Source organism: Chroicocephalus ridibundus, chromosome 1 (assembly GCF_963924245.1).
Source record: "Chroicocephalus ridibundus chromosome 1, bChrRid1.1, whole genome shotgun sequence".
Classification (NCBI taxonomy): Eukaryota; Metazoa; Chordata; class Aves; order Charadriiformes; family Laridae; genus Chroicocephalus; species Chroicocephalus ridibundus.
Genome location: NC_086284.1, coordinates 49,061,323 through 49,085,436, shown reverse-complemented (window position 1 = coordinate 49,085,436; position 24,114 = coordinate 49,061,323). Strand labels below are relative to the sequence as shown.

General features: G+C 35.1%; 1 protein-coding gene across 14 annotated transcripts in view; it reads left to right on the top strand.

Annotated features, from left to right (window-relative positions):
• Positions 1-24,114, top strand: part of MYCBP2 (MYC binding protein 2) — a 200,425-nt gene that overhangs the window by 89,583 nt on the left and 86,728 nt on the right. For all 14 annotated transcript variants that reach the window (XM_063335960.1, XM_063335975.1, XM_063336007.1 and 11 more), the window contains 19 exons: positions 980-1,152; positions 2,279-2,404; positions 2,503-2,630; positions 4,406-4,497; positions 5,523-5,657; positions 5,741-5,824; positions 7,077-7,173; positions 9,054-9,246; positions 9,874-10,148; positions 11,094-11,315; positions 12,786-12,977; positions 14,154-14,360; positions 15,112-15,243; positions 15,787-15,965; positions 18,856-18,998; positions 19,793-19,893; positions 21,315-21,533; positions 22,987-23,212; positions 23,553-23,671. In XM_063335960.1, the coding sequence (XP_063192030.1) occupies positions 980-1,152; positions 2,279-2,404; positions 2,503-2,630; positions 4,406-4,497; positions 5,523-5,657; positions 5,741-5,824; positions 7,077-7,173; positions 9,054-9,246; positions 9,874-10,148; positions 11,094-11,315; positions 12,786-12,977; positions 14,154-14,360; positions 15,112-15,243; positions 15,787-15,965; positions 18,856-18,998; positions 19,793-19,893; positions 21,315-21,533; positions 22,987-23,212; positions 23,553-23,671 (3,043 nt within the window). The remainder of the gene's footprint in view (positions 1-979; positions 1,153-2,278; positions 2,405-2,502; positions 2,631-4,405; positions 4,498-5,522; positions 5,658-5,740; positions 5,825-7,076; positions 7,174-9,053; positions 9,247-9,873; positions 10,149-11,093; positions 11,316-12,785; positions 12,978-14,153; positions 14,361-15,111; positions 15,244-15,786; positions 15,966-18,855; positions 18,999-19,792; positions 19,894-21,314; positions 21,534-22,986; positions 23,213-23,552; positions 23,672-24,114) is intronic.

Below are 24,114 nucleotides of genomic sequence, written 5' to 3'. Positions count from 1 at the left end.
GAAATATTTGGTATATTAATTATTATTCCTGTGTATTTTTATTCATGCCCATTTAAATGAAGGGGGGAGTTCATCTGTACACAGAGACAGCGTTCCTGATTACATAGGTTTTAAAGATTTTCTTCACAGCTTTGTGACTTTTTCAGGTAGCAGTAAAATTCAAGCAGTTAAACTAATGTTGTGTGTGTGTATAAACTTGCACATTCCTGATTCATTGAAATCCTCAATACATAATTGTGTCCTATAATATTTTTAGTTAAAACTTTCTTTCTCTGTTAGTTAGGTCATCTTAGCCCCCTTTGGATTTTTAGAACAGTGAAAGTTCCTTTTGTGCTTATTCAGAACACTGCCATAGGCCTATGTCTTCTAACTGTTTCTTCCTTTTACATAGTTATATCAAAGACTTCATTTTTTTCATTTTCTTTTTCTCCATGTTAATCTGTAGTGTGAAAAGTCTTTGTATTCCCTTGTTTATGCTGCCCTTTTCTATAATCCCTTAAAAACTCATAAGGTGATGTTATCCATTTAAAAAAGCCCAAACAAAATATGTTGGATTTCTCAAGATCTTTTTATTCTTATTTGAAGGTGAGTAACCCTTTTACTTTCACTTGGCATCTTTGTCATTTCTGAGCACATCTGCCATTATATCTAGTACTTTGCTAGTTATTTCATGCTTCTTAATAGATTATACCATTTTAATATTTATTATCCTTGAAAAGTGTCCAACATTTTCTGAAATTTGTAAACCCATAATATGACTGTTTGACTTGAAGTACAGTAAGAATGTTTTTGTGTCTTTCCATTTGCTAGCATGTGAAGTTTATATGTGTTTGGTGTAATTATGTTCAATTTTAAGAGTTTGTACTAGCAGATCTACAATTTATATAAAATAGCTTATAAAATTTAATTATCAGTGAGATTTTTGTGGTTTTTTAGTAGGTGAAAGGTGTTTTTTTTACTCTGTTTTGTCTTGCTCTAGGTTTCGACCAAATGCTAGGGAACTGTGGAGTTACAATGCCGTAGTTGCCGATTCCAGACTTCCCTCAGCTCCAGACATGCAATCCCGGTGTAGTATTTTGAGTCCGGAACTTGCTCTGCCAACAGGTTCCAAAGCTCTAACCACCAGATCTCATGCAGCTTTGCACATTCTAGGTATACATTTATAGTTGATGAGTCAGAAGTTTAGACGAAATAAAGAAACATTACTTAATGTATAAATGAATTGTAATCTAACAGCTTTCTGACTTTTTTGAGTTAAAATTTTAGTTTGTAATCTTTCACCATTGCTCTTAACACTTATCATCTGGCTGACATGCATTAATTTTAATCAAAATAGTTATCTTCTGCCATCTTAATGATGCTAGAGGATTTTAGGGTTCTGATGGAACCTGCTACTGGAGGTCAGCATAATATAATACAAGATCTTTCTAGATGATCTTTTTGGACAGTCTGCAGAATAAAGGTAGTACTGTTAAGTTAACCTGGAGTCTCCAAAAGACAGGGAAAAAAGTGCTCTTAAGTAAGCTGTTTTTATTTTAGGGTAAATGCAATATCTAAAATAAGAATTTAACTCTTTGCAGTTTTGTATAACGGGACACTAAGAGTAATATGGCTTTCTTTTGTAGTCTAAAAAGTCTACCAAAACAAAAAATAATCCCACTGTGTTTACGTATAAACTAGCCATATGCAACCTACCCAATGCTTCAAAGCACAGCTTTGGAAGTTCTTTTGGCTCGCTTGCTCACTGATTGTGATGAGTGGTCAGCTCATTGTCCTGCTCCCTTCATTGTGTATTAGAGATGTGATAAATTTTAACTTGAACAGTACTTTTTTGTGTCTGAGTCAAAGTAAGGCACATTAGGTACCCACATATATGAAACAAAATGCCTTTTTTTGAAGGCTTTCAAATCTGCCCATAATCTGGTTGCTACTTCAACTCTTTTTTGGTAATATGTGAAATGTAAAAAGGAAAAAAGAAAAGTGTTGCTGGCAATTTATTTACCATTGGAAAAGTTCCCAGGTAGATTTAATCACGTTTGTTGGTCATTCTGAAAATGAATAAATTAAATGAAATCGATCTTCGGTAGCAAACCTTGATACTCTACAGCAGTGACTCCAGACCTAATAAAAACCATAATGTTATTTAGTAGCATATGTGTGGTTTAGGGACAAAACAATTAGGTTGCTTTGATCTTGTTAACTAGTATTCATTTCCATTTCACTGATTATAATCAACAGTAAGAAATTTTGAGTTCTTTTTGATTTTGCTTTCTTTTAGGTTGTCTTGATACTTTGGCTGCTATGCAGGACTTAAAAATGGGTGTAGCAAATACAGAAGAGGAGACTCAAGCAGTAATGAAAGTTTATTCTAAAGAAGACTATAGTGTTGTTAACAGATTTGAAAGTACGTACACAGTAAAATTTTATAGCACAAGCCAATCAGGCTTGCAGAATGAAAGGCTAAGATAGATGAACTGTACTTGTTGGGGTTTTTTTCTGCAGGTCATGGAGGAGGCTGGGGTTATTCAGCCCACTCAGTAGAAGCTATCCGTTTCTGTGCTGATACGGATATTTTGTTAGGTGGTCTTGGTCTTTTTGGAGGAAGGGGTGAATACACTGCTAAAATAAAGGTAAGTTTTTTGGTTTTGTTTTAAACAATATTATGTCTCAAAATCAGAACTTTAGAAATGCCACCTAAAACCATGATTAATTTTAGTTCTTGAGTAGTTTACTGTATATTAAAAGCATTAGTAGTAGAACTAGAAGGCGGCTTCTCAGTGGGAAGTAATGAACCTCATGCAGGTAAGGTGGGTGAAGTAGAGATCTGAGAATTACTATTCTTATTACTATTACTATTGTCAAGAATTGGCCCATTCTTACCTTCACTAAATGCTATGCCATCTTACAGGTGTCCTGAACAGATGTGGTAATGGGTCAAATGGCTCTGTGATCTATTTACACAAAGCTCAGAGGTCCACCTGCAGAAAATTGGTGTCGTGGGCTTCAAGTTAGAATCACATCCTATGTCAGTACTGTTTCTCAGAAACAGAAAAAGAGTGCTTATCAGTAGCTAGAATTCCTTTGGTACCAGCTGAGTACCACTTCCCACTGTCCTTCTGTCCTTCCCACTGCTTCCCACTGTCCCTACCACTTCTTACTCAAACTGCTTTCTGGACAGCTTCTCAGCTGGGATTCTTCAACTGAGTGTGAATGGCACCAAGTGTACTTAACTCTGCTTTGTGCCAAACGTAAGGATGATTAGAGCTGGAGAAAATAAATATACAAACCTGGCTTTGCATAAAAAAAGCTCACATAAACACACAGTGTGATAAAAGAGCTCTGATTTCTGATAAGTAGCTTCTGTTCCTGCATTTAATAAGGATTTTGGAAACTCCCCAAAAGAGATTGTAAAGGAAGGATATAATATCTGTCTGAGATTTATATTCGCTGTGTATATTGAGAATATTTTATTGTTGTTACTTGTCATTTAGTGGGTTATTGAGTTTTCTTCTACTATTTTCAGATTACTAGGTATTAAGGTTTGTTTTAGGGAGATGTATGGCAGATTCTTAGCAGTAACATTTGTATAAGACAACAGGAGATCCAAAAATAAGTAGTTGTACTTTATTCCAGTTTAACACAATGACTGAGAATTGCAAATGATTAAGGAAAGCCAAGAAACTTAACAAAAAAAAAAAGCATGACTAATGTTTAAATATTAAAGGCAGTAACCATATGAAAGTACTCTAGTATTATTTTTTCAATTTGTTTCTGGTTGTCTAGGATTAGATGATAGCCAAGATAAGATTCACTAGTCCTACCACTGATAAACTGTGTATTAACTAGATATTTGCAAGAGCGATCATAGACATGTATTGTGGTCCGCTTTCAAACTCATCAAGCTGTAGAAATTATTTTTGAATGAGTAAGAAACCCAATTTCTTTTGAGAAAGGTATCATCTTTTGTCCTAGTCACCAACTGTTTATGACACTATTGACTAGCTCTGCTGAACACTCAAACTGTCCCTTTCCGGAGAAGTTAAGTATATCTTCAGCGCATTTCAATCTGTGACAGAAAGCCTGCACTTTCACCCAAGCTTTGCCTTTTTTGGATGCTCTGCATTTGACTTGCCCGCAAGATTTAGGGCATTTCTCCACTTTAAAATATATCTGGTCGTAAGGCTGGGAGATCAGTTTCGATTGCTATTTTTTTAACAGTTAATGATATAACAAAATCCTGACTTCCGTATGGGAATTTACCTGTCAGTGATAGTAACTAGCAATTACTTTCGGGAAGGAGAAAGAATAGTAGTAGGCAGTTTCCAGAATGTCAGACATGAAAAAGTGGTATTATTAGGTTTTTAGCAGCTAAGATGTAATTTTACCTTTTTTCTTACTCCACCAGTTGTTTGAATTGGGTCCAGATGGGGGAGACCATGAGACTGATGGAGACCTTCTTGCTGAAACAGATGTCTTAGCGTATGACTGTGCTGCTAGGTAAGATGTTTTCCTTACCTACTTCTTGATCTTTATTTTTACTTTTTTCTTACTCATTTTAAAATCACTTTAAATATCAACAGAGGTGATCTACATCATTAGAAGTTAGTAGCAAGTGATGTAAAACTTACACTCAACAAAGTTGAGTAAAGTAGTAAAACACCAAATACCTCACCAAGCCAATTTAAAAGAATCGTCATCTCAACGCTTGCTCTTGTATAAATCAAAGTCAAATCCCATATTCCTGTGATGAGAAGACAAGACAAAATGTTGCATCAGCTCTTTTGAATACTTCTATCAAAAGGATGCAGTCTAGTGCAAATGGGTATTTGTATTAAACAACTCATCGTTAAACTTACTGCAATATGAAATTATCATAACCGAAAGAAGGGTTATTGTGCTTCAGCTCATCAGAATACAAGAAGTTATTGCTTGAAAGATTTTGTGCATATGGATGTGGTTAACCATGTTTTAGCTGCTTTTTCATTCCCTGTTATGAAATAATTTAACATTCAAATAATCCATGACTAATTCTTTTGGGTTTAATTCTAATGTGACAATACCTCTAAATATATATTCTATTACTTAAATAGTCATGTATAATTCCTAAGAATTTATTTGTAAACTCTTGCCACTTACAAAAATTTTCTAACATTTAATTAAAAAATATAATCAGTACCTTATAATTAATATTTTACTTGCAGTATTAAATATAATTGGGTTTGTGTGTGTTAATTTGATTTAATCTCTTCTTACTCTGTTTGGCATTTGGTATCTAATTGTTTCAAAATGCAAGATCAAGCTAGACTTAAGCATTTGTAGGTCCTTCTGAATTAGATTTCTTTTTTTTAATTACTGCCGTATTTTTCAGTGAAATATTTTTAAATTTTGAATATAAATAGATCCTTGATTAATAACTTAATTCCATTAATTTTCCATTTTCTTTTGTAAGCAGGGTGTAATTCGTTAAAGAATAATCTAAAAACTAATTCACATACATCTCTTCCAAAATTTATTTCTCCCAGAGAGAAGTACGCGATGATGTTTGATGAACCAGTACTTCTACAAGCTGGCTGGTGGTACGTAGCCTGGGCGAGAGTGTCAGGACCTAGCAGTGATTGTGGATCTCATGGACAGGCCTCTATTACTACAGATGATGGGTATATTTTTTTGTCTGTTTTTTTTAAGGCAAAAGAAGAGATCTAATACTACTTTAATAATAATTGGGTTATTTCTCTTTCAGTGTTGTATTTCAGTTTAAAAGTTCCAAGAAATCAAATAATGGTACAGATGTTAATGCAGGGCAGATCCCGCAGTTACTATACAGGTAATATTTTGACCTCTGTTTTGAACAATTTATTGGCATGTTTTTAAACAGAAGCCCAGTTAAAGTAAGCGTACGCTTCATGAAAATGTTGTATTGAGCTAAGGAAATCAGTATCTGAAAATTTCAGGGAAAACATATTGCTTAGTGTCTTTGAGAAAAGTAATAAATCCATTATACCAACATTTCTTTCTTTGCAGTTTTTCTCGCAGTCATTCTTCATATATTATGTTCTGAGACTTTCATTTGGTTCTGTAGAGCCTCATGATTTCATCTAATGTGCTTCAATTTTTTTGCTAGTTGGGAAGTATTCTATTTAGTAGGCCTCAGTTTAGGAGCAATATACTATCAAACAAGTGATTTTAATGAGAAAAAGGCCACAAAACAAAACAAAACCAAACAACAAATTGTGCTTTAGAGTAAGTTACCATAAATTTATTATTCCCATGACAAATGTTATGTAACTGTCTTTTTAAAAGCAAGAATTCTTTCACTTATTGCTAATATATTTTTCAGACTTCCTCAGATACATACAAGACCTAATTTTTATAATTTATGTATATATATACTCCTCCCCGCCCCCATGTTGATTCTGAAATCATCTCAGTTCTCTTGCTGTGTCCTTTCTAAGCATGTCCTTTTCAGAGTCCCTTATCAGAACAGCCCGCTCTTGCCGGTAAGCTTTGTGTCCATAGACCCCTGTCTCTCCAGAGGAAGGTTTCATTTTGACGGATGCACATAAAGTCCTGGTGTAACCTGTTAATCATTTGGGTGATTTCTATGGAGAGTTGGCTGTAGCCAAAGACAAACAAGCCTTGAGGCCTCTGAAGGAGGGATGTGGCTGAAGAGCCACGAGTGGCACAAAAGGAAAGGTGCTGCAGTAACAGGTGCTGCCTGTGTTTTTTCTCTCCACATATATTTTACCTCGACAAAACTAGACTTCTTTAAGACATTTCTAGTCTTAAAAATGTCATCTGAAGAAATACAGTAAATACTTATAATAATCTCGTATGCAATTAAATCTCGACTTTACTATTACTTGTCACAATTCTGCCAGTTGAACAGAATTCAAGATACTTGATTACTGGTCCAGCAGGATTAGGAACTGAAGGAAGTTATGCTGAAATCGAACATTTTTTGGATAATTACTTTAAACTTTTCTTCCACTTCTGTTCCACTTGAACAATACAAACAGTAAAAACTGCTAAAAGTAAAAAGTGCAAATTTCAAGTCAGTTCTGAAATTGTTCTTCCAGGCTGCCAACAAGTGATGGCAGTGCCTCCAAAGGAAAACAGCAAACCAGTGAACCTGTGCATATTTTAAAGAGATCTTTTGCCAGAACTGTCTCAGTGGTGAGTATTGTCAAGAATCTTCTGTGTTTTCTGCAAGTTCCTTCATACTTAAAAAACTGAAAGAAGTACCTGTGGAAATAACTAACGATTTTTTTCTGTCTACTTTATCAAGCAGAAGTTAGGTACATTGATACATAGAACATCGTATTATTTTTGCTTTTTCTGAAGATTTCAGACGTAAACTTGAATCTAAGCTAAGCTTGGTATTGACCTGAGCATGAGAGCCTAGAAATGTATTTTTTACAAAGTTGAGCTACTTAGTTTTGGGGTTTTTTTTGGGGGGTGTGGGGTTGAGTTCATTACTAGTTGTATTCAATTTACAAACCTTATTCCCTGCTAGTAAATTAATATTAGCAGGATTTTTAGAGTTTTGAGGGAGTTTTACTATATGCTCTCTTCTATGGCTTTTAAATTACTGTCATTAATTAGTCATTGGTGAGATTCGTCTTCCTCTTGGATACATTCCAATATACATTGAGGATCAGATAGCATTTAATTAAACTTTGATAAGCTGAGGTAAGGAATATTAATAGGCACAGGGAACTCAGGGAGCTGCAACTATTAATAGAAGATAGTCTGCAGTTCTTCACATACAAGGAGGTTAGTCACATTTTGAGGAATACTCTGTTAAGTTGAAATGCAATATTATCATGCAGGATAAGGCCAATTCCGTCTTCATGCTTTTGAAGTACAGTCCCTTCCTTATCTGTTACAAGCAATAATTATTTTATTTTCAGTTCCATCCTGGTTTATATTTTATACTGCATTACATATACTGTTGGTATTCTCAGCTGATAGTTACATTGAAGTTACTGCCTCCATATAGACACTCGCAGTCCAATTTTCCTAACCAGCTTGCTTTCTCTCATTTATGTATTCTTCATTTCTTCAGTATTCTCTAATGATCAGAATGATCTTCCTTTGTTCAGGTTTCTTCTAGAAATGTATTATCTACATGATTTGCATTTTTAGTAATCATATTATCAACATATTAATAGCTACTCTTATTACATGTTTGCTTAAAAATATTTGCATTAAGCTATGAACTCCTGTGGCTTTTCATACTTCACATTGTATCGTCCCTCTTCATTATCTTGCTGCTGTTATCCCTTACCAGAGATCTGAATTGGGTTGAGAGGAGAGATTTGGCTTTCTGGAGCATTAAGCATTTTATAATTAAATTTGAACAATCAGCTTAATTGTTGCAGCTTGAAGGTATTTGATACCAAATAACTGTAGTTTGCCTTCCAAGGCACAACTTTATGAAACTATCAACCACATTTAATAATAGTAGAAACAAATTTTTGGACAAGCAAAACTTTTTAAATCCTCAATTTTTTGTGGACTATCATGTGCTTCTGTTGATCTTTAAAGAGAAAGTGTAAAAGTGATATAGTTTCCATGAGTCTGCAGATCATAACTGTTTAAAAAAAAAAAAAAAGCAAAGACAGCCCTGATAAGTCTTTACTGTTATGAGAAGAATGTATTCTGGTAAAAGTAGGTAATGCACTATTCATATGCAAACGAAGCAAGTAAAATTTACCAAAAAATCTGTATTACAGGTGAATACAAACAGTTGATAGTTCTTAAATAACTGAGAGACTTCTAAACACGTAATATTATAACATATGTTATAAATTGCTTTTAGCATGGTATTACAGTGACATGTTCCCTGCATTCTCAGTGCTCTTTTGCTCTTGCTCTCTCAAGCAAATAGGATTTGTGTGTTGTGTGGTAGATGTGTATAGACATTAAGTACTTTTTCATCATAAACATGCATAATAGATGCTATTTGCTTTTCATCTTATACTCATGCTGAAAGCTCACTTTTTGTTTTTAACACAAAATCTATCTTCTGTATCATTCATACCCTGAAACAGGAATGCTTTGAATCTTTATTGAGCATTCTTCACTGGAGCTGGACAACACTGGTGCTGGGAGTTGAAGAACTTCGTGGCCTTAAAGGATTCCAATACACTGCTACTCTTTTGGATTTAGAAAGGTTGCGTTTTGTGGGCACTTGCTGCCTGAGGTTGCTGAGGGTATACACCTGTGAAATATATCCAATATCAGGTATTCCTCTTAATTCATTTGTTTCATATTTATCGGTAAATAATAATCTACAGGACATTCAAAATTTGATCTAAGTATTCATATAGGGTACGCTATAAGATGAAATTGCTTATACATATGGTTTTATTGGAGCAATTAAGAGGCTTGCTGTCAGAAATAGGATATTTGCAATTATCTGCATAACCAAGTGTCCAATACCAGGTGTTTATGCTGTAACTAGTGTGTATTTTAAAGTTAATTTCTTGTTTGCCTTTACAATTTAGTACTTTTGGACTCTTTGTGTTGTCTTTTTTCCCCATTTCTGTACATAGTAGCTGCTTTGGTGGTGAACACAATTTAAAATTGAAAGACAGTATCTGTTTTTCATGCCTGTAGTTTAACAATGTTCATATTTAAAATGCAGCATATATTATGAAAGGCTGGAAAATTGGAAGTTTCTGATGTTCAGGTTTCTTTGATGTAGTTTAGCAGACTTCACTATTTTCCTTTTGAAATTAACTTCTCTGAATGTAGATTCACCGATGTTGCTAAATTCTAGTTGCTTTATTTGTATGTAAAATGTGGATTTTAATATGAAAATCTTTCATTTATTGTGCACTTAATGTTCCTCTTTTTGTAACCTTCTAGCTACAGCTAAGGCGGTTGTAGAAGAAACCAGCAAACTAGCAGATTGCATTGGAAAAACTAGGACCTTGCTGAGAAAAATTTTATCCGAAGGAGTTGATCATTGCATGGTGAAGCTGGACAACGATCCCCAAGGATATCTCAGTCAGCCTCTCAGTCTTTTAGAAGCTGTTCTTCAGGAATGCCATAATACATTCACAGCTTGCTTTCATTCATTTTATCCAACACCGGCTCTGCAGTGGGCGTGTCTTTGTGACTTGTTGAATTGTTTGGACCAGGTACGTTAAAACGACACGAGTAAATATTACAACTTAGCTTCCCTTTTTGCTCAAAGAGAAGTCAAGCAGTATTTAAAACCTTTATTCCTTTTTTGTGTTTGTCCCGATTTGCAACTGGAATTCTGCTGCAGTTTGGGTTTTTTAGTAACTGGGGTTTGGTTGCTTTGGTTTTTTTGTGTTGTTTTGTTTGGGTTTTTTAAAGTGTCTAAGCAATAAGAGTCTCTCTGGGACAGTGAAGAAAATTTGTGGTGCTGGTAACTGTTAGCACCTGCTTTTTTAGTGTTGAGGCCATGCCTTATATGTGATTCATCTTGCTGCATGCTGCTTAGGAGCATACATGTGGCGTTTTTTTATACTCATCACTAATACTTGAGTAATTTCTCATTATTAAGTGTTACAACAGTGCTCTGATCCAGTGAAGTGTACGTGAGAAACTGGCAATATTATTCTGTAATCAACAGCTTTCTTCTAAGTATCTTACTGTGAATGAGCATCCCACATCTAAACACTGTAGATGCTTGCTTGCATTGGTTGTAGGGAGACGTAAACAATTTGCTTCTTTGCATGAAAATTCGTTTAGCATATAAAAATTCAAGGAAGAATCAGTTCTTTAATGTATTATTCTAATTAAATTGTTTGATTGAAGACAAAGCACTTATTATAATTAAACGGTGCTATTATTTCAAAATTACTTTTAAATGGGTTCATTATTTTAAAACATGTCAACCAATACATTTGAATTACTCCAATTTGAAAGATCTAAATGGAAGCTCATGAGAGAAGATAATGTAAAATTCACGGGAAAGCTAACAGTATATGAAATCCTTTCTTTAAATTGTTCTTATAATTACTATAAAACTGGAAAGGTCCTTTCAAAAATAGGTTCTCCCTCATTTACTTTGAATGCAGCAATGCCATTCTGTTGATTTCTTTTTATGTTTTTAGGACATCCAGGAAGCAAACTTCAAAACCTCCAGTAGCCGGCTTCTTGCTGCTGTTATGTCTGCTCTCTGCCACACTTCAGTAAAACTCACCTCTATCTTTCCAATTGCTTATGATGGAGAGGCGTTGCTGCGATCCATGGTCAAACAAGTCAGCACTGAGAATGACTCTGCTCTAGCCCATCGTTTTCCTCTTTTGGTTGCACACATGGAAAAACTTAGTCAGGTTAGGATACATTCCAAAAATTTAACAGTTATGTAGGTTGAAGTTTTAGCTTTATAAGGATGGAGCTGAATTTGCCTGAGTGTTTTCTTTCTAAAAGGCTTGCTTTAGAAATTTGTTATTTTATCCAGTTTTCATCTTTCAGTCTGAAATATTCCAGTTACTGCTTGTTTGGAGAATATTTGAGAAAAATTATTCTTATTTATTTTGGAATATTAAGTTAGCAGAAATATAGTTTAGAGTTGTCTTCTGTTGCATAGAGTTTTCTGCAATGGTTTTTCAGCTTTTTCACGTGATCAAGAACAAGTGGATAGATTCAGTGTTTTGGGGAAGAGTCAACACAGCTTTGGTAATAGATAGTCATGTCTCTAAACTGGAGTTTTGAAAAGAGTCAACAGCAGGTGGACAAGGGAACCCCTGTTCATATAATTCTATTAAAGGTTATTAAACAATTTCCTAATCAAGGGCTCTCAAATGCTGTATTTTTGCAGTTCTGTTATTCCAGAATAGCTTTATAGAAATGAAAAGAGTAAACATAATAATCAAAGATATGGGGCTACTAAATAGTATTCTTCACTTTAGAAGACAAGAGGGGTAAGACCTTATGAAATTATGGATGTTTCATGAAAGGTAAATAAAGGATAATTGTTGAGTCTTCCAATACCAGAAGTTTTGAGCAACCAGAGAACTTTGCAAAAAGTAAATTCAAGAGATTGCTATTCTTCATAAAATGCACAGTTAAGCTGCGGAACATATTCCTGTAAAAGGTCATTATTATGCTAAAAGCTTTTACAGCTTTTGGTTGACCTGATTGTCTTCCCCATCTGTTTACTACTTGGATTTTTTAATTTTTTGGGGGGAGACAAAATGGTGAGAAAGGCAAACTTTTAATTTCCATCAGTAAAGCTGATTTTATTTTTCCTTATTGGGAATGACTTTCAGTATGGATAACCATTTTGAAAAACTGGGTGTCACTGCTAGGTAGAAGACATACTAGATGCCTAAGCTTAGGTTTGTTTCAGTCTTCATTCAGTAAAGCAACAACTGTTTGTATAAGCGTCCCACCACTGGTTTTATCTTACCTGTTTGCACAGAAGATTCTCTTGACTAACATCAAAGCCAAGAGTTCCATAGGTAGCTATGTATCTGTTGTATTCTAACCATAGAATGGTATGGCAAGGAGGGCTATAAGAAAAGCGCTCTCCTGAGAAGGTCACCTATATATCTCCCCAATGCAATAAACAAAGCCCACACCACCTCATTCTGGAAATTAGAATAGAATTATTTTTTGACAAAGGAATACTTATCATGGTAACCTTGAGAATTTTTAATATTTTTTTGTCCTCTATAGACATCTCTTATTATTAAGTCATGGGTTTTTCAATTACCTAATGCTTATAATATGTGAAAACCGATGTGGTTTTCATTTAAGTAAGAACAATGTCATTTGTCATTTTTCTCTTCATAATGCAGAGCGAAGAAAACGTTTCAGGGATGACAAGCTTTCGGGAAGTGCTGGAAAAGATGTTGGTCATTGTCGTTTTACCAGTACGGAACAGCCTTAGAAGAGAAAATGAACTTTTCTCTTCACACCTGGTTTCTAATACTTGTGGGTTGCTCGCCAGTATTGTGAGTGAGCTTACAGCATCGGCATTAGGATCTGAGGTAAAGCTTCCATAAAATCATTACTAGACGTCTTTCAGGACAAGGATATTATGAATGTGATACAGGCTGTGGCCGGAATTGTATAGATGTGCAGATCTTTCATGGATGCTGGAATTCTCAGTTCTCAATAGCTTCCAGATGTTTAACGTAAATACAAAAGCATATATTCACTGTATTAAGTACTGCTGATAATTAGCTACTTCATTATGGCTGCAGAATACTGCAAATTGTTTATAAAATGGCAATTTTCTTTTTAGTGCTTCTCTTTTTGCATGCGTGTGTCTGCATGTGTACACTCAAAATAAATAAATGTGCTCACTGGCGGCAGTGCCACATCGCTGAGTGTCTCTGTGCCTCTCATGGGTATCATGGCTGCCTCGCGTGTTCTAATCCTGTCTGCTTTTGATTATGGGTCAGAATTTATGATGTGTTTTGTTTATGCATTGTGTCTTCCTCCTTTATATGTAAGATACTCTTTATACATATATCATGTAATACTGATAATATAAAAGAAGGTGTGTATTATATTTGTCTATACCATTAGACTTTTTCCAGTTTATTTCCTTTGTATTCGAAATCGAGAGTGGCACCGAGTTCAGCTTTAAAATCCAGGAATTCATAATCACACAGAGAAGTTCCCTTTACCGAGGCTAAATGTCATTAAATGATGGAAATTTATTTGATTTTATTGAAGGGGTGTCACTGTCTCTGCAGTGACATTTTTCAGAAGACTTTTTTCACAGAAAGAACCCAGCTTTTGATAACATCTTGATTAAAGGTGTTTTTATTATTCCGTAAGATCTGTATCTGTCCTTGCTTAATCTTGACCTTACCTAAGGCAGAAATACCTAACTCTTCTTGAAGCACTGTTAAGCTGTATTTTGTGCCAATTCATCCTGTAAAATATATATTTAAATACTTGGAAAAAATAGGAATCGGATTTCCTTATGATTCCTAGTTAATTCCAAATTACCAGAAATTATGTTTTCTTTTTTCTTTTTAGTCGATGTTGAATAGAAGCCCCAGTTGTTGGTATCTTCTGTGTTTTATCAGTTGACTTTTAAAATCTGTCCAGTTGAAAATCTAGTTAATTTAATTCACTTAACTTTGCTTTATTAAAGGTGTCTAACATTTAACAGTTAACTTTTTCTGGTTCTTGTATTTAACTTTCTACAGGTTGATGGGCTGAACTCTCTCCATTCTGTCAAATCCACTCCAAACCGATTCACTAAAACAAGTCAGGGAAGAAGTTGGAATACTGGGAATGGATCCCCTGATGCAATATGTTTCTCTGTTGACAAACCCGGTGTAGTTGTAGTAGGATTTTCTGTTTATGGTGGAGGAGGAATTCATGAGTATGAGTTGGAGGTATTAGTCGATGATGTAAGTACTGCATTTGAGAAAAAAATTTGAACAAAAGTGACCTCAGAGCTTTTCATAATATGGTTTTCAAAGTAATATTGTAATATTCTTATACAGTCTAGGCTACCAGTAAAACAGTGCACTGGTAGTAAGGTTTTTTGGTTCACTTGTGGTGGTGATTTTTGTGTTATTGGAAGCTATGTACCATATCCAGTAGGGTCCTTATCTTGGTTATGGTCTTGAAATCTTCTGTTATTACAAATATTTGAAATATAGTGGGCTTTTCACTTCCTGGAGCTAGACCTGTTATCTCTCTGCAAACTGCAGAGGAAAACAAGAAATAAAGGAGACCAAGTTAAAACATTTTAAACCAAAAATTAAAGAAAGGGGTAGCCTACCAGCATGGTCAAGGCTTACAGCTACATGTGTTTCATATGCTGTCGAAGTACTCTTTTAGAAGAAGATAAAACTGGTTTGTGTGTTCTTGAAATGAAAAAAAACTCCGTTCTTTTACATACCAACTCTTACCGACTGTTCTAATGACTTCCAAAGGGCAAGCGTAGGTTGCTGTGGGAAACTGGCATCTCTGCTCAGTAATTTCCTTTTCAGCAGAAAGGCTTTACTGTTGACTCTGAACAGGATTTTCAGCTTTGTTTCATCTGTAGTGCTCTGCGTAACAATTTATACAAGAAAACAGAACTTGCACGATTGCGTGAATGGGTCATGTATTACATTATAAATCTATTAAATTGGCTTTGTTTCTTTGAATCAGAGTGATCATACTGGAGATTCAACTCACTCTCATAGATGGACATCTTTAGAGTTGGTTAAAGGAACTTACACCACAGATGATTCTCCCAGTGACATAGCTGAAATCAGACTTGACAAAGTTGTGCCACTGAAGGTAAATTAGAGAAGTGCATGTCTGGAGGTTTCGTATGACGACTTCAGATAAGAAAAATCAGAATGTTCAATGTAAATCGGGGTTTTCTTTGTGTACACACTTAGAAATTAATCTTGACATGTTTGCCTCATACGTTTTCAGTTTCACGCTGTAACTGAAAATTTCAAATCCGGGCAGCAAAAAGAAACTAAGTCTTAATTTTTATAATAGCATAAGATAGATTGTAATTGCTTAGTAATTTGGAATATTCTTGAAGGCGCAACTTCTTTGTGTGCGGTTTGGTACCTAATTTTCTTGGGTTCACTCTTCAAGTAATTAGAAGTAATATTTTACTTAAGTTATGGTCCATAGTTTGGGAACACAGATCCCCTTGGGCATTTGTTAAATGGTGGATCTTTTTCAGTTAATTTCATTTCTCAAGCACTTTGAAGGACTTTTCAGACTCTCTAGTATTAATGTAAAATAAAAGCTTTGATAATACCTTGAAGCTTAACTTATATGCGTGTTTTTTACTGCATATTGTTTCTGTCTCTCCTTTTTAAGGAAAATGTGAAATATGCAGTTCGTTTGAGGAATTATGGAAGCCGAACTGCCAATGGAGATGGAGGAATGACTACAGTTCAGTGTCCAGATGGTGTAACATTTACATTTAGTACATGTAGTCTGAGCAGTAATGGCACAAACCAAACGCGAGGACAGATTCCACAGATTCTTTATTACAGGTTTGTATGTCGTCATGATCATGAATAAGTGCTAATACACCACAAGTGTTTTTGAGAAGTAACAGAAATAAATACATCTGGAATGTGTTTGAGGAAAGAGCTTGTTTAAAAGCAATATTGTGTTCTTCCAGCGTGGTTTCTGACTTCAGTTGTTTAATGAAGACAGTTTTCAGGACACCGATTGTACTGCTGCCTCTTCCAGTCTCGTTTTAGATTCTCTTTTTTTTTGACTTGGCAAATAATTTGGCTGACCTCTCTTACGAGGTCCGTTGTCTACTGCTTTAAAGCTGGAATACGGGAGACTGGTAAGATACAATGCCTCAATCTCCGTTTTTTCTATAGCCTAAGAGATTTTTGAGAGACTATGCACTGGAATGTTCATCTCTCTGATTTTGTTCAGTTCCTTCCTCTGTTACTAGGAAGGATTACAACATGTAGGGAAGCAAGTTCTGTTTATATAGGAACCGTCTCCTCTCTTACTGTAGAGTTCAAAGGTACAAAAAGAGAAATTGCAACTGCCCAAAGAAAATCCATTGAAACATCCGACTGTCCTGCAGGGAAGCTTTTTTTAAGCCTTTCAGTATGATAGGAGGAATTCACTTAAGGTAATGCTTTTGCAGAAAGCATTGCGTTCACTTTTGAGGTACTTATGTGATTTTCAAAATGGGGCAGCACCTGAATATATGAATTACTACCATGATCTGTACACCAAAAAAATGTGGCACACCTTTTACTCACATCTCAATTTTGGTGGTAAAAGGCTGATCAACAGTATATCCGAAGAGTAGAAAGAGCAAGGAATAGTAATCTACTCTGATATTTAATTTTGTACAAGATATACCTATCTAATAAAAGATGAAGAGGATACAATAAGTAAGGCTACAACAAATGACATGTTCTGGACTGACAACCACAAGAACGTGTTGCTCTTAAGGAAGTTTTAAAGGAACTAAAATACGAAGAAGTAAAGTTGCCAGCAAAATTGTAGTAACAGTATATTTGAAGATACAGGATAGTTCAGAACTCCTGTAAAATATGAAATTGGATGTACTCAAAAGATCCAGCTTGTCAGTGATAACAGTTGCTTATCAAAGAATGCATACCACGATACTTGTGTTGATTTAGTCTCCTGAAATCTTGGACATCGGTGTTTAGGGAATCCCTCCAGCATTTGGAGGAATTTTATTATGAAGTATGATGATTTTGATGGATCATATTATGTAATAATAACGCAAGAAAGAAGAAAGATGACAAGGAAAACATTTATTCCCACTTCTAGAATTTCTACTTTTATATAAGTAAGAAAGGGAATAAAGGAGAAATAACAATTTCTTTGATTTCAGAAAAGCAAAGGACATAAAACTTCAGTAAATGGAAGTTTCAAGGCATTCTAACTTAATAATAAGCTAACAAGTGGGGAAAAAAAGCACAGCAAAGAGCTGTCTTCAGACAAGAACAGTCTCAGATTTTTTTGTTTCAACTGTGATAAAATTTTAAGAAGCTTTTGAAGGACTGTCATAGCACAACTCAGAACTGTTACAGAATAAATGAAGTTTTGTTTGGAAAATTTGCAGACTGCTGCCTGTAATCACAATGTCTTTTGAAGTTTACTTGGACAACAGAAACCTGAGTGTTATCTGATGAATGACTATAGTTACAAACTTAGACAGTTTGAGGATTCCCAGTCTGATATATAACGACTTGAGGTTTTGATTTGTCTACAGTAAAGGAACAAATGTTGAATTAACTATTACAGAAGAGAGCTCTTAAGATTCACCCTGGATTTTGTCTGAAGGATGCTCAAATACAAACAGAAGTGTTGCTTATCCAAACGCCAAGAAAGACCATACCAAGTGGGTTAATGCTCTTCTGATTAGGATAGAAATGCTTTGGAAGGATCTGTTGGAACTGTACCCAGTTGAAATTACACCCACTGTCAGTCACAAATAAATTCACATTAAAAAGGCTTGAGGCTGACAGCAAAACTACAATTCTAGGACGCATTGACAAATAAAAAAAATAATCTTTTTATAGGAGTGCTTAATTTAAGTCATAGGGAAGGATAGGTATCCTTGTTGTGCACTGAACTGCTCCAAGTAAAGTTTTCAGTGTTCTGAGGTGCTAGGCCTCTAATCTTAATGTTCTGGAATGGCGTTTTGAAAGATCAAATCTTCCTGGACAAATGTAAGAAATCCAAAAGAGAATGGGAAATTTTGCTTTACATGTTGACTAAGTGATTTTGGTTGTCTATGCCAAGGCTGAATCACTGTCACACTAAGGGCTTTAATTAGTTTATAATTATCATTTGACTACTTTGATAAATCAAACCGGATTTTTTATATACCTTGTGAAATAGTTTTGTGCATAATGTTGTTTAGGAGAACCTAATTTGACATACAGAGTGGATTTCAAAGAAAAAGCTATTTTTTAAGGATAAGCCTAAGATTGTGTTTCAAGGCCAAAATTAATCTTTAGAATAGGGAGGGAGAATCTTCTTCCCTGTTACGATACTGCAGAAATATCCATTGAAAGAATTTTACTTGTTTCTGTTGATGCATTTAGTCGTATTGTGTTTTTATAAAGATATGTGGTTGGGCTTGGAAGAGCATAGCAATTAATACGTTTCTGTGGTTGGAAAGGCATCTAGTCATAAGAAACATTTCAAAACATGCTTTTCATATTTTCTGCAAAATAAAAGTAAAATGATTGCAAAGGGCTATCACTGAGACATTGCCTCCAAAATATCCTCTGTGTTTTCTTTGATTGTTTCCTTTATTATTTTATCATAAATTAATTGTTTTACTTATTCTGTGCCAAAATTCAGTCAGTCGTGTTATTTTAACGTAATTTTGTATTTTGTGAACTTACTTTAACTTAATCCACCATCCAGGAGTGAGTATGATGGAGATCTGCAATCACAGCTTTTGAACAAAGCTAACGAAGAAGATAAAAATTGTAGCAGGGCTCTTTCTGTCGTGAGTGCTGTTGTACGAGCAGCTAAAGACCTGTTGCACAGGGCTCTTGCTGTAGATGGTAAGGCTTTTGAAAATTGACTTTCAAAATTTAATTTTCCAAACTTCTTTGATAGCAAGAGATAATAGTAGAATATCAGTGATACAAAATTTGTGATATTTCTCTTTTGCTTTCCAAAGAATATTTTGCTAACCTGTCATTATTGTAGGGATCAAACAGCGAGTAACTTTAAGTCATTGAGTTGTACTTGAGATATCATAGACAGATACCTCATATAAATTTGCTCAGTAACTTAGCAAGTATCATATTAAAGCTGGTAAGATTCTTTATTTCCAAAAATGCTATGATGGGTCAGTTCCAAGTTTTATTGCATGTTTTGCACGGTGGTGGTAATCAGGAAGACTGGTGGATGTAATGCATTTATAAGCACTTAAAATGTAGACATTGGCCCTAAAACTGAATGGTTTTAAGCTACCGTCTTCAGCCATTCTAGTCAAAAATGTCCGGAATATTGCATAGTGCTATAGAAACTGATTTGGAGGGCTGGGAGGAGCTTTTTTACTAGCTTTTTACCATAGAAAGTATGAACACAGTTTCACAAAATGGCAAAGAATGCAATAAAATTATGCTCGTAAGAGGAGGAAATTTTTTAATAGAGAACCGGATATAATGGCATGTTTCTCAAGTGAACTTCACAGGTTTGCCAACGCCTAGATAATGAAAAGTAATTTGAAGTAAAAACTACTGTAGAAACCAGAAGTTTAACTCATAAGAAGCAAACCAGAAAAATAGGATGTGTTTTGAACCATGGTACATTTATTAATAATACCTGTGTTGTAATTATCTTTGTTTAGCTGAGGACATTCCAGAACTACTCAGCTCTTCCAGTCTGTTTTCGATGCTGCTTCCCCTCATAATAGCCTACATAGGACCAGTAGCGGCAGCTATTCCCAAGGTATGCTCCTCAATAGAAATTACTAAAGTTAGAAAGATCTGGATGTGTGACTCATTTATTGATGAATATTGGTGGGATGTTTTTTTTATATTCTCTAAGTCCTGTTTTTATAATAAATATCCAAAGCAGTGATAGCTTCTCATTAAGATTATTTCTGTCAATTTTAGAGATGGGAAGATGTCAGCTATAAATAAAAATATCATTACTTTTCAGTGGCAGACCATTTTCCATCTGCCTTGTCTAGGACACTCTTGAAATGTATTATTAGATTTATAAATGTCCTTAATCCTTAGCTAGTAGACACTATTGCCTTTTATTGTTTTTTCATGAACTGTAAGCTCTCTTCTAATTGCTTTTTAAAGGGGAAGGAAAGAGGACCGGCCACTTAAAATCGAACAGATTCATTTCATTAAAAGAGTTTCAGACTTTAGTTATCTTGTTACTGTGATGAACTTGAATTTAGAACCAAGTGTTTTGCTTTAGATGCGTTGCTCTCCTTTGAAAATGTCATAAAGATTACAGAAAACACTGTGGTCCTTAACATTACACGCATTAAAATATGTTGAATATTTGAAAAAAAAATAATAATGTTATAAAACAAAATATATATATATTCTATATATATATTCTTAACTTCAGTGCAGTATTTGCTTTATCTCAACTCATGCTTATTGTTTGTTAATGTTATGGCTTTTTAGAATCATAGAATTGTCTAGGTTGGATGGGACTTTTAAGATCGAATCCAACTACCAACCTAACACTGACAAAAACCATCACTAAACCATGTCACTAGCACCATGTCTACCCATCTTTTAAATACCTCCAGGGATGATGATTCCACCACTTCCCTAGGCAGTCTGTTCCAATGCGTGATAACCCTTTTGGCGAAGCAATTTTTCCTAAGATCCAATCTAAACTTCCCCTGGCATAACTTGAGCCCATTTCCTCTTGTCCCATTGCTTGTAACCTGGGAGAGGGGACCGATCCCCATCTCTTTGCAGCCTCCTTTCAGGTAGTTGTAGAGAGAGATAATGTCTCCCCTCAGCCTTCTTTTCTCCAGACTAAACAATCCCAGCTCCCTGAGCCACTCCTCATAAAACTTGTTCTCCAGACCCCTCACAGTTTTGTTGCCCTTCTCTTTTAGTGTTAGAGAAGGTGTTTTAGTGAAGGTATCTCACAGTTGTGTACAGATTTTTGTTTCAGCTTTGGCAAGTCTCCAAGATGAGTATTTGAGATTAATGTAGTGATGCTTTTTCTGTACAAGGATTCTGTACAAGCAGAACTGCAAAATGACTGAATGAATTGTGGTAGTGATATTCTGAGAAGACACAAAACAACCGTTGTAAAGAATTGTAGATTTGTGAGTATTGTTTTCACCCAGTCCTAAGTAATACTTAATTGCGTGTGGTGTTATGCTACAGGTTGCTGTTGAGGTCTTTGGCCTGGTACAGCAGTTACTTCCTTCTGTGGCAGTTCTGAATCAGAAATATGCCCCTCCAGCTTTTAATCCAAATCAGTCTACAGACAGCACCACCGGAAACCAACCAGAGCAAGGGCTTTCAGCTTGTACTACCTCCAATCACTACGCTGTTGTAGAAAGTGAGCATCCCTATAAACCCGCCTGTGTTACGCACTATAAGGTAAGCACCATTTCAAAGTGTGCATGCCGTTTCTGAAAAGCTTTTGACATGTGAATTCTGTTTTCTCAACATTTACTATCTGCGAAGTTGTTGCCGTGGATGATAATTAATATTGTCTAATATAGGAGACAATTTCCTATATTATTACTCTACTGCTTTCTGGAGAAACCTCTGTCTGTCCAATAAGTATAGTGGAAACTAGTGTGGTTTTAATCCCCTAATGCAGGTATCTACTGTTAGTCCCTAAATTTGCTCAGTCTTAGATTTTCCTGCTGTCATGCACGGTTTCTTTGCTCTAACTGTACAGACTGTAGAAGTTGGAAGGCTTTATGTATACATGATCTAATCATATCTCAGACTTTCTTACCAGCTGCTAAAACAATGCTTTGTAAAAATACCTAATGTCAATTCTAGACAAATTAATATGCATTATAGTATAGGGATCCCTATGCCTATTCTGGTTATTGCTGGGCTGCCAGTTTAAATGTGTCATTAATTAGTTTCACTTGGACCATGATTTGTCATTGTAGAAGTCTCTGAAGTCCTCTTAACTGTGTTATGTCACTCTGAGGAGGATTCATGCCGCCGTACATGAGCGACTATTGCAATATAACGAGATTTTCCCCAACATCAGTAGAGAAAGGGTGTTTTTTGTAGTTGAGTACGGGACTGAAGCATAAAATGCATGCCCGTGAGAAATCTTGTGTTTCAGTTCTTGAAATAGCAAGTTCTGTGGTTGCATTGATTCCACGGCTGTAAATCCAGAGGTAGCAAACCTGGAATCAACTAAGAGCTGGAGGAGGTCATTAATTACTGTCCCACGATTCCACTTGCTTGTCCTGTGAGACAGCAAGACATCCACTGCAAAAAATGTAGTTATCATATGATCTTCCTGATGCAATGATGCTTATTATTGTTCTAAAAGTTTACGGAGCTCTTCTGAAGCCTTAGGCTTAGTTGTTTCTGCTTTTGAATTTCTGTAGTTACATGCTATCGTGCTGCAGGCCATGTTCACAAGCCTGATTCGGCTGCTTTGTACTTTTCTAAGATTGCACAAAACAGATATTGAACGTATTTGTTGAAGTTTGTGTTTAAAAAGGTATTTGAGAGTTAAATGCTTGTAGCAGTCCGTGGTTGTTTTATTTAATGATCCTGTGCAGAGTTCTTAAAAATAACCACAGATGGTATCATAAACGCAAGTACTTAATCTGACTATAAGTTATAATACATATTATAATTCACTAAGATGTAAAGCATTTTGTGTATATCTGAATTTCAAAGAATAAATTAGGTTAATGTTACTCTAAAGCATATTGAAACAACTGTGCAGAATTACATAATTGAATCGCTTTCATAGCCTAAAGAGTTAAAACCAAATGGAAATGTAGAAATAAATGTAAAAAACCATCAACCCCCAAAACTTGCACATAATTAGACTATTGTTTTGTTTTAGGTGACTTTTCCTGAATGTGTCAGGTGGATAACAATAGAGTTTGACACTCAGTGTGGCACTGCTCAATCAGAGGATGTTCTTCGTTTACTAATTCCTGTCAGGATTGCACAGAGTCTGGGATTTGGACCAAAGCATGCTTCTGTTCATGAAAACCTTAATTCATGGATAGAACTGAAAAAATTCTCTGGATCTTCAGGGTGGCCTACCATGGTATTAGTATTGCCAGGTAATGAATAGATACTGCAATAATTTCTAGTAATGTGAATTATTAAAGTAAGGAAAGAAAGTTTGATTTTTCTGCAAAATTATCTTAGAAAATCAAGTTGAAATAGTATCTTCATCCAAGCTGGTAAGAGTTCATTGTGAGCCATTGGTTGTACATCAGTTGATTATGTTTATATTACGTTTCTTGCTTGAGGTATTGATCTGCGTGTTACTCATGGTTTTACCTTACATGTTACATCTAAGGCCGGGGTTTCATATATGCGCTGTATGTAGAAAAAACATACAAAAAGTGGAGAAATACTAACTTTTATTTATGTATGTAACCTTTTACTTTCTAAAAGGAAATGAAGCTCTTTTTTCTCTGGAGACTGCCTCAGACTATGTGAAAGATGAAAAGGCTTGTTTTTATGGTTTCAAATGTTATGCAATTGGATATGAATTTAGCCCAGGATCTGATGAGGTAAGGAAAAAGTGAAATGGCTACAATTGCTGCACCTATTTATTCTCTCCTATAAGGCCAGCTTTTTTGGTAAAAATATTTGTATTTCCACTTCTGACTAAATGAGCAGAATATTTTTAAATTAATTTCTTGTAAGTTTTCAACATTTTTTTGTTACAGACGTTATTTGTTTGGAATTCTTTAATCTAAATGTTATTGGAATGGCTTTTGTTTGGTTGGTTTTTTTAATAACTATGACAGTCTGCAAATACATAGCATGACTTTATCTAGTATGTTAAGGGGATATGAAATTTCCTAAAATTCTGACCTAGTATTCCATCAGATATCCAAAGGATTGGGTCTTTCAGATACACAGTGATTTGTGTTTTATTGTCACTACCAATTATGGGATGACGGACTTGCGTTATTTTTCCCATATTCGCTCATACCAGAATGCTCAGGCT